The sequence below is a fragment of the Borostomias antarcticus genome, assembly GCF_949987555.1.
Source record: "Borostomias antarcticus genome assembly, chromosome: 15".
NCBI classification, from domain to species: domain Eukaryota; kingdom Metazoa; phylum Chordata; class Actinopteri; order Stomiiformes; family Stomiidae; genus Borostomias; species Borostomias antarcticus.
In genome coordinates, this window is record NC_140248.1 from 21,778,850 (window position 1) to 21,791,231 (window position 12,382).

General features: G+C 49.9%; 1 protein-coding gene across 1 annotated transcript in view; it reads left to right on the forward strand.

Annotated features, from left to right (window-relative positions):
* Positions 1 to 250: 250 nt before the first annotated feature.
* The window catches only part of supt20 (SPT20 homolog, SAGA complex component), a 20,391-nt gene continuing 8,259 nt past the window's right edge, over positions 251 to 12,382 (forward strand). The window contains exons 1-18 of the mRNA XM_084450380.1: positions 251 to 339; positions 897 to 1,015; positions 1,215 to 1,250; positions 1,593 to 1,718; positions 2,080 to 2,206; positions 2,508 to 2,611; positions 3,095 to 3,211; positions 3,884 to 3,937; positions 4,566 to 4,705; positions 5,086 to 5,242; positions 6,728 to 6,784; positions 7,299 to 7,370; positions 8,962 to 9,131; positions 9,885 to 9,917; positions 10,227 to 10,323; positions 10,909 to 11,014; positions 11,193 to 11,348; positions 12,074 to 12,365. Of these exons, the coding sequence (XP_084306506.1) occupies positions 1,013 to 1,015; positions 1,215 to 1,250; positions 1,593 to 1,718; positions 2,080 to 2,206; positions 2,508 to 2,611; positions 3,095 to 3,211; positions 3,884 to 3,937; positions 4,566 to 4,705; positions 5,086 to 5,242; positions 6,728 to 6,784; positions 7,299 to 7,370; positions 8,962 to 9,131; positions 9,885 to 9,917; positions 10,227 to 10,323; positions 10,909 to 11,014; positions 11,193 to 11,348; positions 12,074 to 12,365 (1,847 nt within the window). The 5' untranslated portion in view covers positions 251 to 339; positions 897 to 1,012. The remainder of the gene's footprint in view (positions 340 to 896; positions 1,016 to 1,214; positions 1,251 to 1,592; positions 1,719 to 2,079; positions 2,207 to 2,507; positions 2,612 to 3,094; positions 3,212 to 3,883; positions 3,938 to 4,565; positions 4,706 to 5,085; positions 5,243 to 6,727; positions 6,785 to 7,298; positions 7,371 to 8,961; positions 9,132 to 9,884; positions 9,918 to 10,226; positions 10,324 to 10,908; positions 11,015 to 11,192; positions 11,349 to 12,073; positions 12,366 to 12,382) is intronic.

The following is a 12,382-nucleotide window of genomic DNA, read 5'->3' on the forward strand; positions in this document are numbered from 1 at the left end:
TGTAAGAAACATGTGAATGTAATAACAAACAGACACAGAAACATGTGAATGTAAGAAATCTGAACGGCACAGCGAACTGCCACAGAAACATGTGCGTAAGAACCATGGATGTATTAATAGAACCATATAGAACCATGCGAATGTCACAGTGAACAGCATCCGGAAGGCACGTTCGGCTCAGGGACGAAAGGTTCCGCCCCCCACCTCCCAAACCGGAAGTTTAGCTTTTGTTGTCACACTGGAAGAAAATGGCCGCTGCCCTGAGTTTTCTTCAATGAAGACACTGAAATAATTGTTTTTTGCATTGGAATTACTCTCTCCCACTATGCAACCAAACAGGTATTTAAGTCCCCCCTATACTTAGTAATTGACTGTAACGTGTGTGTCCTAGGTAGTGTACTTCAGCAGCTTTCTAAGCAAGCTTGCCCACCTAGCTAACTAGCAAGCATGCTAACGAGCATATGAGCACTGAGTGTGTATCCAGAGAGACTGTGTGCCTAGGTAGTATTACTGGGGCTTTGTATAGTATACATGGTTGTAGCTAGCCAATGTGTTGCTATCTGGGTATCTGTGTTGCTTGCTAACTAGTCCGGCTAGCTTTCCCCCTAGAAGCTAACTAGCCAGGCTAGTGCTCAGCTAGCTCACTGGCCTCCTTCATCTTGTTCATCCACCATCACTGCTCTCTGACCGTCTGAACTGTGCGTGTGTGTGTGTGTGTGTGTGTGTGTGTGTGTGTGTGTGTGTATGTGTGTGTGTGTGTGTGTGTGTGTGTGTGTGTGTGTGTGTGTGTGTGAGAGTGTGTATGTATGTATGTATGTATGTGTGTGTGTGTGTGTGTGTGTGTGTGTGTGTGTGTGTGTGTGTGTGTGTGTGTGTGTGTGTGTGTGTGTTGGCAGGCTGGTGTCCCCTGTGTCGTGTTGATGTTTGGATGGTCACTCTATGGAGGTGACAGGACAGCTCTAAGGACAGCAGCATCTCCTGTCACTCACCCTGACACTGGGGGAGGGACACAATGGTAAGGATGGACACAGGGTTCAGTTCAGTCAGTTCTGGATGCCCTCTTTATCTACTTTATAGAATAGATCCCTCTTTGAGATTTTACATTTTCACCTGATTTTGAGTAGGTTAAAATGTGCAGTGGTAGTGCCAAACTTGCCTGAATGATATCGTCTCAAAAACAGGTTTGTGTGCATTTCATTTTTATTCCATCGCAGCAACAAGTTCTGGAATATGCATTGGATCGGGCAGAGGTAAGACTCGTATGATGCGTTTGAATTTGCTTTGCAGGTCTGAGATGTGTGTATTTGTGATTGTATTATTATTATTATTATGTGTGTGTGTGTGTGTGTGTGTGTGTGTGAGAGAGAGAGAGAGAGAGAGAGAGAGAGAGAGAGTGTGGGTGTGGGAGGGTGTGGGAGGGTATGTGTGTGTGTGTGTGTGTGTGTGTGTGTGTGTGTGTGTGTGTGTGTGAGTGTGAGAGTGAGAGAGTGAGAGAGTGTGAGTATGTCTGCTTCTGTGTGTAAAAGAGACAGGGACTGTGGGTTAGGGTTAGTGTGTCTGCTAATGAGATGCTCCTGCACCCTGCTCCTCAGTACATTGTTGAAAGTGCTCGCCAACGCCCGGCCAAGAAGAGAGGCTGGTCTGGTGGGAGGAAGAGCTTATACCAGAAGCTGTACGAGCTCTACATCGAGGAGTGTGAGAAAGAGCCAGAGTTAAAGGTACATGTAACTCAGTGAGTCCTGAGGTAATGGGGTTCATGTGGGGTGGGGTGAGTCCGAGGTAATGGTAGCGAGAAGCCGGTAAAATCACTCCGCAAAAGGAGCGCTGACGGTCCCTCCCAAGTGGGATGTCCCTGTTGGCGCAACTGTCAGTTGGTCAAATCCTGCCCCGGGTGAACCCTTAACATGGGTCAAACTGAAAGAGCCCAACGCAAAGCAGAGTACTACCGCTATACATGCACCTGTCTTGCAACAAAGTAGACACACTTCAAACTCGAGCGATTATGATTATTATGAACGATTGCAGTCACATGAGTAGACCTACTGTCTAATCCCGTTTGGTCCTGCTTCTTCCTTGTAGAAGCTGAGGAGAAATGTGAATCTACTGGAGAAGCTGGTGTCTCAGGAGTCCGTCTCGTGCCTGGTGGTCAACCTGTATCCCGGGAACGAAGGCTACTCCCTGATGCTCAGGGGGAAGAACGGATCTGGTGAGACCACGAAACAATCAATCAAGCAAGCAGCCACTCTCCATGTCTCTGGGCAGGATTTCACAGGAACCGTTCCTCTCCAGAGTACTGTTCTGTGGCACTGCATTGACTCCATAACTGTGCTATGAAGTCTTGAAACACCTGTCTCTCACACACACACACACACACACACACACACACACACACACACACACACACACACACACACACACACAGGTTATATGTGCCATTTCTTCATGTTCTTATTTGTTTTTTTCTGCCCTTATCGACTGTAACGGTGTGTTTGTTTGTTTGTTTGTAGACTCTGAGACTATCCGTCTGCCGTATGAGGAAGGGGAGCTGCTGGAGTATCTGGATGCCGAGGAGCTCCCTCCCATCCTAGTGGATCTGTTAGAGAAGTCCCAGGTGAGGTCACACACACACACACACCCACACAGGTGAGGTCACACACACCCACACACACACAGGTGAGGTCACACACACCCACACACACACAGGTGAGGTCACACACACCCACACACACACAGGTGAGGTCACACACACACACACACCCACACAGGTGAGGTCACACACACTCACACACACACAGGTGAGGTCACACACACCCACACACACACAGGTGAGGTCACACACACCCACACACACACAGGTGAGGTCACACACACACACACACACACACACACACACACAGAAAGGCCTTTAGCAACTCCCAAGTGGATTCTCAGTGCCTGGCTGTTTAGAAAACAGTGATGTTTTCTTGTTTTGTTGTGTCATGTGTTTTTTCTCTCCTCTCTCTCTCCCTCCCTCCCTCCTTCTCACTCTCTCTGTCCCTGTCTCCCTATGTCCCCCCCCCTCTCTCTCTCTCTCCCCTTGTGTGTGTTGTCCCAGGTGAACATCTTCCACGGTGGCTGTGTGATCGCTGAGGTGAGGGACTACAGGCAGTCTGGGAACACCAAGATGCCCACGTACCAGAGTCAGCACATCCTGCTGCGCCCCACCATGCAGGCAAGTCAAACCACATCCAACTTTATTCATACTGCACATTACACGCACAGAGGCAAACGCACTTCGCCAAAAAGACGGGCAAAAAAAGCATATATATGCTAAATAACCCCGACACTCATTTTCCAGTCAAAAAAACAAAAAAAAAAAACAGTTCACTCATTTGAGCCAATATGGAAGAAACAATTGTTCCCTGAACCAGATACATTTCACTTCACTATGATAGTCGCCGAAGGGACATCATGAACAGCTATTATATATCATATACATATATATATATATATATATACACAATACATGTACATATATTGAGGACACATCAAACACATTGAGGACCATCATGTGGAGCTTAGCGTTTGCATATTATAATACACCATAGTAAGTAAGTAAGTAAGTAAACTTTATTTATATAGCGCCTTTCACAGCACGAATGCACAAAGCGCTTCACAATACAAATAACACGTAAAAAAGAAGAAAGAGCGACATACAAAATACAATACGACATACAGAATACATTACCAGGGGAGGGGAGGGGGGAGGGAATTACCATACAGGCAGCCAGCCTCCACAAGCAGCCATGCAGGCAGGCGCGAACTGTAGATACACACTCCGCGGGTTTGAACTCCCACACTCCGTGTAACGCTGACGTGTGACCGTGTGGCCTGACCCCCTCAGACCCTGATCTGTGACGTCCACGCCATGACCAGCGACCACCACAAATGGACTCAGGTGAGCCGGCCGTAGCGCCTCCTGTCCTCCGGTCCTCCTCTCCTGTCCTCCTGGCAGTAGAGGTGTCCTCACTACGTCTCCTCTGCTCCCCTGTTTTAAGATGAAGGTGAAGACAGCCTCGCCTCATCTGGTCTGCCTCTGTCCTCTTCCATTCCACACCTCCCCCCTCTCCATCTCTCTCTCTTTCTCTCTCTCTCTTTCTCTCTCTCTCTTTCTCTCTCTCTCTCTCTCTCTCTCTCCCTCTCTCTCTCTCTCTCTCCCTCTCTCCCTCTCTCTCTCTCCCTCTCTCCCTCTCTCTCTCTCCCTCTCTCTCTCTCCCTCTCTCTCTCTCTCTCTCTCTTCCTCTCTCTCTCTCTCTCTCTCTCTCTCTCCCTCTCTCTCTGTCTGTCTCTCTCTCTCTCTCTCTCTCTCTCTCTCTCTCCCTCTCTCTCTGTCTGTCTCTCTCTCTCTCTCTCTCTCTCTCTCTCTCTCCCTCCTACCTCACACCTTCTCCTATCAGTTCAGGTCCTTCTAACAGGACTGACTGTGATCTGATATACTGATCTGAGATCTGCCGTGTTGCTCCTCCGTGGTGTGATCTGATATAAGATCTGATCTGAGATCTGATGGGAGATCTACTGGTCTGCAGGATGACAAGCTGCAGCTGGAGAGCCAGCTGATCCTGGCCACGGCCGAGCCTCTGTGTCTGGACCCCTCCCTCTCCGTCACCTGCACCGCCAACCGCCTCCTCTACAACAAGCAGAAGATGAACACGCGCTCCATGAAACGGTACACACACACACACACACACACACACACACTCACACACACACACACACACACACACACACACACACTCACTTATATGTATGCACACTGGAGCAATGTTTATGATGCTCACTCTCTCTGTCACACACACACACACACACTGAGGTAACCTGTGTGCGTATGCATTGCAGGTGTTTGACTGATAACCTAACCTGTGTGTGTGTGTGTGTGTGTGTGTGTGTTGCAGGTGTTTCACTGAGGTAAACTGTGTGTGTGTGCGCATTTGTGTGTCCGTTTCAGGTGTTTCACTGAGGTAACCTGTGTGTGTGTGTGTGTGTGTGTGTGTGTGTGTGTGTGTGTGTGTGTGTGTGTGTGCGTGCGCGCGCGCGTGTGTGTCACAGGTGTTTCAAGAGGCATTCTCGGGCAGCGCTGAACCGCCAGCAGGAGCTGTCCCACCTGGCCACGCCCCCCCAGCTGCGTTTATACGACTACCTTCAGCGCAGGAAGGAGAGGAAGTCCGGCCCCTCCATAGACCTCAAGATCTCCAAGGCCGGAAATGTAAGCTCCGCCCCCCCCAACCAGGCCCCCAGGATTCTAAATCTAAAGTGAAGCCCTATTGAACCGCGCCATCTTTGGAAAAAACACGTCACTGATACCTTTGACATGCGCAGTCAAAGGTATCAACGACGCGTTCTTGTAGTCCACAAACAGATTGCGTTCATGGCTCTCGCCGCTCTGAGTTAGCGATGAAAAGCGGCTTGCTTATTAATCTACTTTCGTCAAATATATCCGTTGGAAAACATATTTTTGTATCCAGGCATCTTAGTTTTAACAGTTTAATTGTGACTGAACATGTTTTGTTTGCTAGTAGGTGGTATTCATTCTGTTCCCAGCAGCGCGATGTGCAGCCAGGTGAAATAGCTCCAGGGGACCTGGTCCCAGGCGAGTTGAACAGCTGTCCACCCAGAGACGAGATCTCTCGCTGCGGCATGAAGTTCGCGGCTAACCTGCCGAGCTCCAAACAGAATGAATACCACCTACTAGCAAACAAAACATGTTCAGTCACAATTATACTGTTAAAACTAAGATACCTGGATACAAAAATATGTTTTCCAACGGATATATTTGACGAAAGTAGATTAATAAGCAAGCCGCTTTTCATCGCTAACTCAGAGCGGCGAGAGCCATGAACGCAATCTGTTTGTGGACTACAAGAACGCGTCGTTGATACCTTTGACTGCGCATGTCAAAGGTATCAGTGACGTGTTTTTTCCAAAGATGGCGCGGTTCAATAGGGCTTCACTTCATCGAGCAGTCAGTGAATGGAGTGACCCTATCCAGTTCTATTAATACATCCATGGCCCCGACACACACCCACACTCCGCCAGCGCATTTCTGCCCTGTAGGCGGCCAACAATGTCGGACGAGCTTGGCGCTCTGCGTAACTACAGTCGCCTTTGGTGAAAATGGCCGGTCTTCATCTTTCGCTTGTATGCCATGGGCGGCCAATCACAGCGCTCGCTTTTCGATACAAACGCAGAAGACCGATTTTTCCGTTCACTACTTTTTGCAAAAGTCGATGGGTTTTTCAGAAGAATATTAAAAATATATATATTTTTTTTTTATAAATAACAAAAAATGTATTAGCAATGCCGAGCTTTCAAAACCCACGGCCCGTTTTCCTGAAACCCTCGCGCGACTGTGAGTACTTTCTATATGTCTCTACGACACTTATTCCACCAGCCCACTTATCAATCAATCAATCAATCAATCAAAGCTTTATTTGTATAGCACTTATCACCTTTCATGGCTGACTAGGCTGAGATGGTTAATTTAGCCCTTTTTCCCTGCGGTGGGATAAGGTGGGATAAGGGACTGTAGTTAGGGAGAGAGCCATCTACAGGGACGAAATGCGCTTTGGATAAAAGTGCAGTCCATTTTCCATTTACCAGTATGATTGCTTGTCTCTGTGTCTTACCTTCCCCTCTCCCTCCTCCTCTCTCTCTGTCTGTCTGTCTGTGTGCTGTTTCTCTCTGTTTACAGTGTGTAGACATGTGGAAACAGAGCAACTGCCAGCTCACTGTCCCGAGGGAAATTGATGTAAGTCCACCAGTCTCTCTCTCTCCCTCCCTCTCTCTCTCTCTCGCTGTCTCTCGTAGTCCGACCCAGCTGCTCATACATGGGTGTGAAGCAGGATTCCTCCAGTCGACAGCTGTTTGAGACGGAACGCTCAAGGCTGTTATGACACCGTACATCTGATGTCTCAGCGTTAGAGGCAGTGGGCCGTCAGAGGGCTCACGACGTGTGTGTGTGTGTGTGTGTGTGTGTGTGTGTGTGTGTGTGTGTGTGTTTGCGCACGCTTGTGAAACTACCCTTGTGGGGTCCAAATGTTCCCACAAGGATAGTGAAACAAGAAAAAAATGACCTTGTGTGGCCATTTTGATAGGCCCCATAAGGTTAGGATTCATTTTAGGGTCAAAGATTAGTTTTAGGGCTTGGGTTAGGTGTCAAAGGTTATATTTAGTTATAGGTTTACATGTTATGACTACGGTTAGGTTTAGGGACCCCACAAGGATATACATGCTAAATTGTGTGTGTTTGTGTCCATGTCCAGGTGGAGAAGTATGCGGTGGTTGAGAAGTCTGTGAAGCTGGAGGACTCCCAGCCCACCGTGTGGCCGGCGGAGGTGAGCCCAGCTTCCTGGCAGGCGGGGAGGAGAACGCCATCAGCACGCGCACACACGCACGCACGCCTACAGTACCTCCATCAGCACGCACACACACACACACACACACATGCACGCCTACCTCCATCGTAAACTCAGGCTTCCCGCTGGTCATGTGATATCTGGAATATCATGGAATTGTAAAAAGTCTATTCCAGACATGGAAAGTCAGGGGATTTGATCGTTTTTTGCGGCCGTGTCATGGAATATCAGTTTTGTTCGTAGCACATTTACATTTTAGTAGCCATTTATCAAAATGTAATATTCTCCATGCAGTATTTTATCTCGATCAGGTTACTTCACGCGTTTCCCATATTGCGTGAGTGGTTGTCATGGTTACTTGATTTTTAAGCGCCCATTCATTCCCTTCGGCTCATGAAAATTCAACGTCTTAGTCGTTGAAAGTGAGGATGTGCGCAGCGCCTATTTTCACTGATGACTAGACGGTGGTTTTGCAGCCGACTATACGACTAGTCTAAAACAGATTCCCAACCAATCAGCTGCAGCCAATTTGCATTCTTTGCGCAGGGTCACTCACTCACTTCTCTCTCCCCAAAGCAGCACTTCAGCCTTTCTTCACAGCTCATTACTAAGTACTTCAGCCCGTCTTCACAGCTCAGTACTAAACAAAGATCTAAATGGGATTCATTTTGTTTAATTGAAGAGTAGGTTAGCCTAATAGCCTGTAATATTTAATCAGGCTAAAATTAGAACATTGATTTTAGCCTATCAAAGGTAATATCTAATCTAAACTAACCGTTTTAATAGAATTAAGCAGATCACAATTATGAACGGATACGTTTGAAAAATAAAAAACCCAAGAAAAGCACAGTGTGACAAACTTAAATGAATATCCTTCTTTATATGGATGTTGGTATATTCTATTCATGTCTCTAAACATATTTATTTCAAGTTGGACCACGGCCATAAAACAAGGCTGCATGCTGTCCTATATCCTAATCTACCTGCTAAGGTACGCAAAGAAAACATACTCGTCTGGCTTCAAAGATGATCGAAGTGGGCTCACAACTTCCCCAAATGTTAAGGAGACACATTTTTCATCACAAACAACTCCATGTTTACTTGTTTTCTTCAATAGTGTAGCGGTTTGGCCTACACCCCCCCCGCCCCCCTCAGCATGTGAGAGAAAGGAAAGTTTGCACATGGCATACATGAGACGGATCAGAAGGATATACGCTTCGTCTGTTAACGTCTGGAAAACGTGTATGAAGAATAGACAGGTCTATATTTAGTTTGAATGATGTGAGCATGTGAGTGGAGTTAAGTGTCCAGAATCTTTTATTTTGTCCTGTTGCTCTGCTCTTTTTAAATTAAATTATATTATATATTATATTTAGTTTAGCCGACTAGTACTTCCTAAACTACTAGCAGAGGCCGTGCCGTGTAGTCGGATAAACGACTATCTGCACACATCCCTAATTGAAAGTCAGGGAAAAGTCAGGGAATTTGACCTGAGAGTGGGAAGCGTGTAAACGGACTCAGTAGCCCGCGTCACACTCCTCAACCCCCCCCCCCCCCCCCCTCTTCACAGGAGGTGATTGACGACTACACGTTTGAGTGCGAGGTGGGGGGCCAGGCCCAGAGGACCAAGGTGTCCATCTTCCAGTCGGTGGGAGACCCCCTTGTGTACGGGAAGATCTACAGCACCAAGGAGGTCCGGGCCGAGGAGGAGAGCCCGGACCTGCAGCTCATCCACCCGCCGTGAGAACGCACCGCTGCCTGGGACTGGGGCTAGGAGAGGGGCTAGGACACAGACCTGGGGCTAGGACAGGGGCTAGGGCACAGACCTGGGCTAGGAGAGGGGCTAGGACACAGACCTGGGGCTAGGAGAGGGGCTAGGACACAGACCTGGGGCTAGGAGAGGGGCTAGGGCACAGACCTGGGCTAGGAGAGGGGCTAGGACACAGACCTGGGGCTAGGAGAGGGGCTAGGACACAGACCTGGGGCTAGGAGAGGGGCTAGGACACAGACCTGGGGCTAGGAGAGGGGCTAGGACACAGACCTGGGGCTAGGAGAGGGGCTAGGACACAGACCTGGGGCTAGGAGAGGGGCTAGGACACAGACCTGGGGCTAGGAGAGGGGCTAGGGCACAGACCTGGGGCTAGGAGAGGGGCTAGGACACAGACCTGGGGCTAGGAGAGGGGCTAGGAGAGGGGCTAGGAGAGGGGCTAGGGCACAGACCTGGGGCTAGGAGAGGGGCTAGGAGAGGGGCTAGGAGAGGGGCTAGGAGAGGGGCTAGGAGAGGGGCTAGGAGAGGGGCTAGGGCACAGACCTGGGGCTAGGAGAGGGGCTAGGAGAGGGGCTAGGAGAGGGGCTAGGAGAGGGGCTAGGGCACAGACCTGGTGGGGGGTGGCTGTGGTTACGCAGGAGACCATGGCAGCTCATGGTCAGGATGTGAACTGTTCAAGCTCCGCCTGGATTCTGACCGTCTGGTTTCCTCTCTCTCACCACCAGGTTCCTCATAGGCTCAAAGATAGATGCTGACCGGTGAGTGAAACTCATACAGCTGCTCAGCGTTTCACATCTAATTCACACTGTTGGTCTCAACCCTCCGGCAGTATCTCTATAATCTCTATATCTATAACTCAAACACAAACCTTCCCCGGGTTTGCATCTAACTACACATCCAGCGTTTCATACACGGCACACAACCCACGTTGAGAATAACACATTATTCACTGCAGGTTGAATTCTGACCCAGAACAAAAGAGTGCATTAGAGGGATGAGGCGCACGCGTGTTTTGTTGGGTTTGTGCGTGTTCAAAGGTGTGTTATACCGCTTGTGTTGTTGTGTAGATTTCTGAACCAGTACAAGGGTGTGTATGAGAGGGACGTGAAATGCCAGGTGAAGATGTCCCACAACTCTGGCACCGTCGGGCAGGGTGTGGCAGAGGTGAGCGCACACACACACAAACGCACACACACACAAACACACACACCCGTACCATTGTGGTCAACCCACGTCCATTGCATTACATTACAGTCATTTAGCAGATGCTTTCATCCAACGCGATGCAATTAGAATAATTGCATTTAACGTAGGTAGTTGGTGTTCTACCACTCACCAGAACTCAAGTGCATCTCCTTTCTAAACAAAGCAAATATAGAGCTAAACATAAATATGGTAGGTGCTTTAAGAGGGAGGATCCTGGTCGCACTGCGTCCACCTCCGTCTTTGGAATCCCACCGCTGTGGTTGGTTATGACCGGCTGTGCGCTGACCGGCTGTGCCCTGACCGGCTGTGCCCTGACCGGCTGTGTGCTGACCGGCTGTGTGCTGAACGGCTGTGCTCTGACCGGCTGTGCCCTGACCGGCTGTGCCCTGACCGGCTGTGTGCTGACCGGCTGTGTGCTGAACGGCTGTGCTCTGACCGGCTGTGCCCTGACCGGCTGTGCCCTGACCGGCTGTACGCCGACCGGCTGTGCCCTGACCGGCTGTGCCCTGACCGGTTGTGGTTGTTGTGCGTGGTTTTCCGCAGGCTGACGGCCTCTCTGCGCTGGTCCAGTCGTCTGTGCTGGGGAAGGGGGTGAAGCACCGGCCGCCCCCCATCAAAATGCCCTCTGGCTCGGCCAGCAGCTCCTCAGGTAACCCCCCCCCCCCCCCCCCTCCAGAAGACAGTAAAAACATCTCACAGAGAAGAAAAGTGACCGTTCTCTCACTCCCTCAGCAGACTCGGGACTAACCCTCCCCCTCTCCTCATCTCACCTCCCGTGTGTGTGTGCGCGTGTGCGTGCGTGTGTGTGTGTGCGCGTGTGTGTCCAGGTATCCCGTACAGCTCCCAGACTACCAGTAGCCTGCTCAAGTGTCCTACGCCTCCCCCAGCCAAGGGTCAGTCTCTGGGCAGGAAGCACTCTGTGGAGCTGGGCCAGGTGGGCCTGCTCTCCCCTGCTGCTCTCTCCCCCATGGGCTCCACGCAGAGTGAGTCTCTCTCTCTCTCACACACACACACACACACACACACACACACATGGTCTCACACACACACACACATGGTCACACACACACACACACACACACATGGTCTCACACACACGCACACACACACAGTCTCACACACACGCACACACACACACACACACACACACACACACACACACACATGGTCTCACACACACACTCACACGGGGACACACACTCACACGGACACACACACACCGTCACGATCCAATCTTATACCTCCCGATCGGCTCGCAGACCCATCGGGGCGGCCCCGATAATATCAAACATGTTTGATATTTAAGATTATTACGTCCCGACTTTACAAGTGAGACGTCCAGACCAGTGGTTCGTTGCTCCCTCGGGCACGATAAGATCCTGTAGTGTGTGATGAGACGTTATTTCAAATCTTGCTGTGTGCTTGTTTGAGATGCGCAAGAAGAATATCTGTTAAGATTCTCCTTATGTGCGTGATGTAACCCGATTTGGAAATTGGTTAGGATTTTAAATATCCTGTAGTGTGAGCCCGGCATAAGAGCATGATCTAGTGCTGAAGGCAAAGTGTAAGAATAGTGAAGTTTTTTGTATTTATGTTTATATTATAATTATATTATTTATATAATATTTATTTATGAATTTTTGAAATATGTATTTATTTATGAAGTATAAATACAGTAGGTGTTCATGTCCTGGCTCTCCACCAACAGGATCAGGGACCCCCAAGCCCTCCACCCCCACCCCCACCACCACGCCCTGCTCCACCCCCCACCCCTCCGACTCCCTCAGTGCCCCTCCCTCGGTGACGCCCACCCCGCCGGACCCGCCCCACATCCAGCAGCAGCCCGCCCTCCTGGCGCCCTACGCCCAGCTGGGCCCGGCGCTGCCCGTCATGACCACGCTGCTGCCCACCATGGGCACCTCCATCACCCCCGGGACCCCCGCCTCACAGGTCATGGCCAACACCGGCCTCAACTTCATCAACGTGGTGGGCTCCGTCTGGTGAGAACAACGCCGCT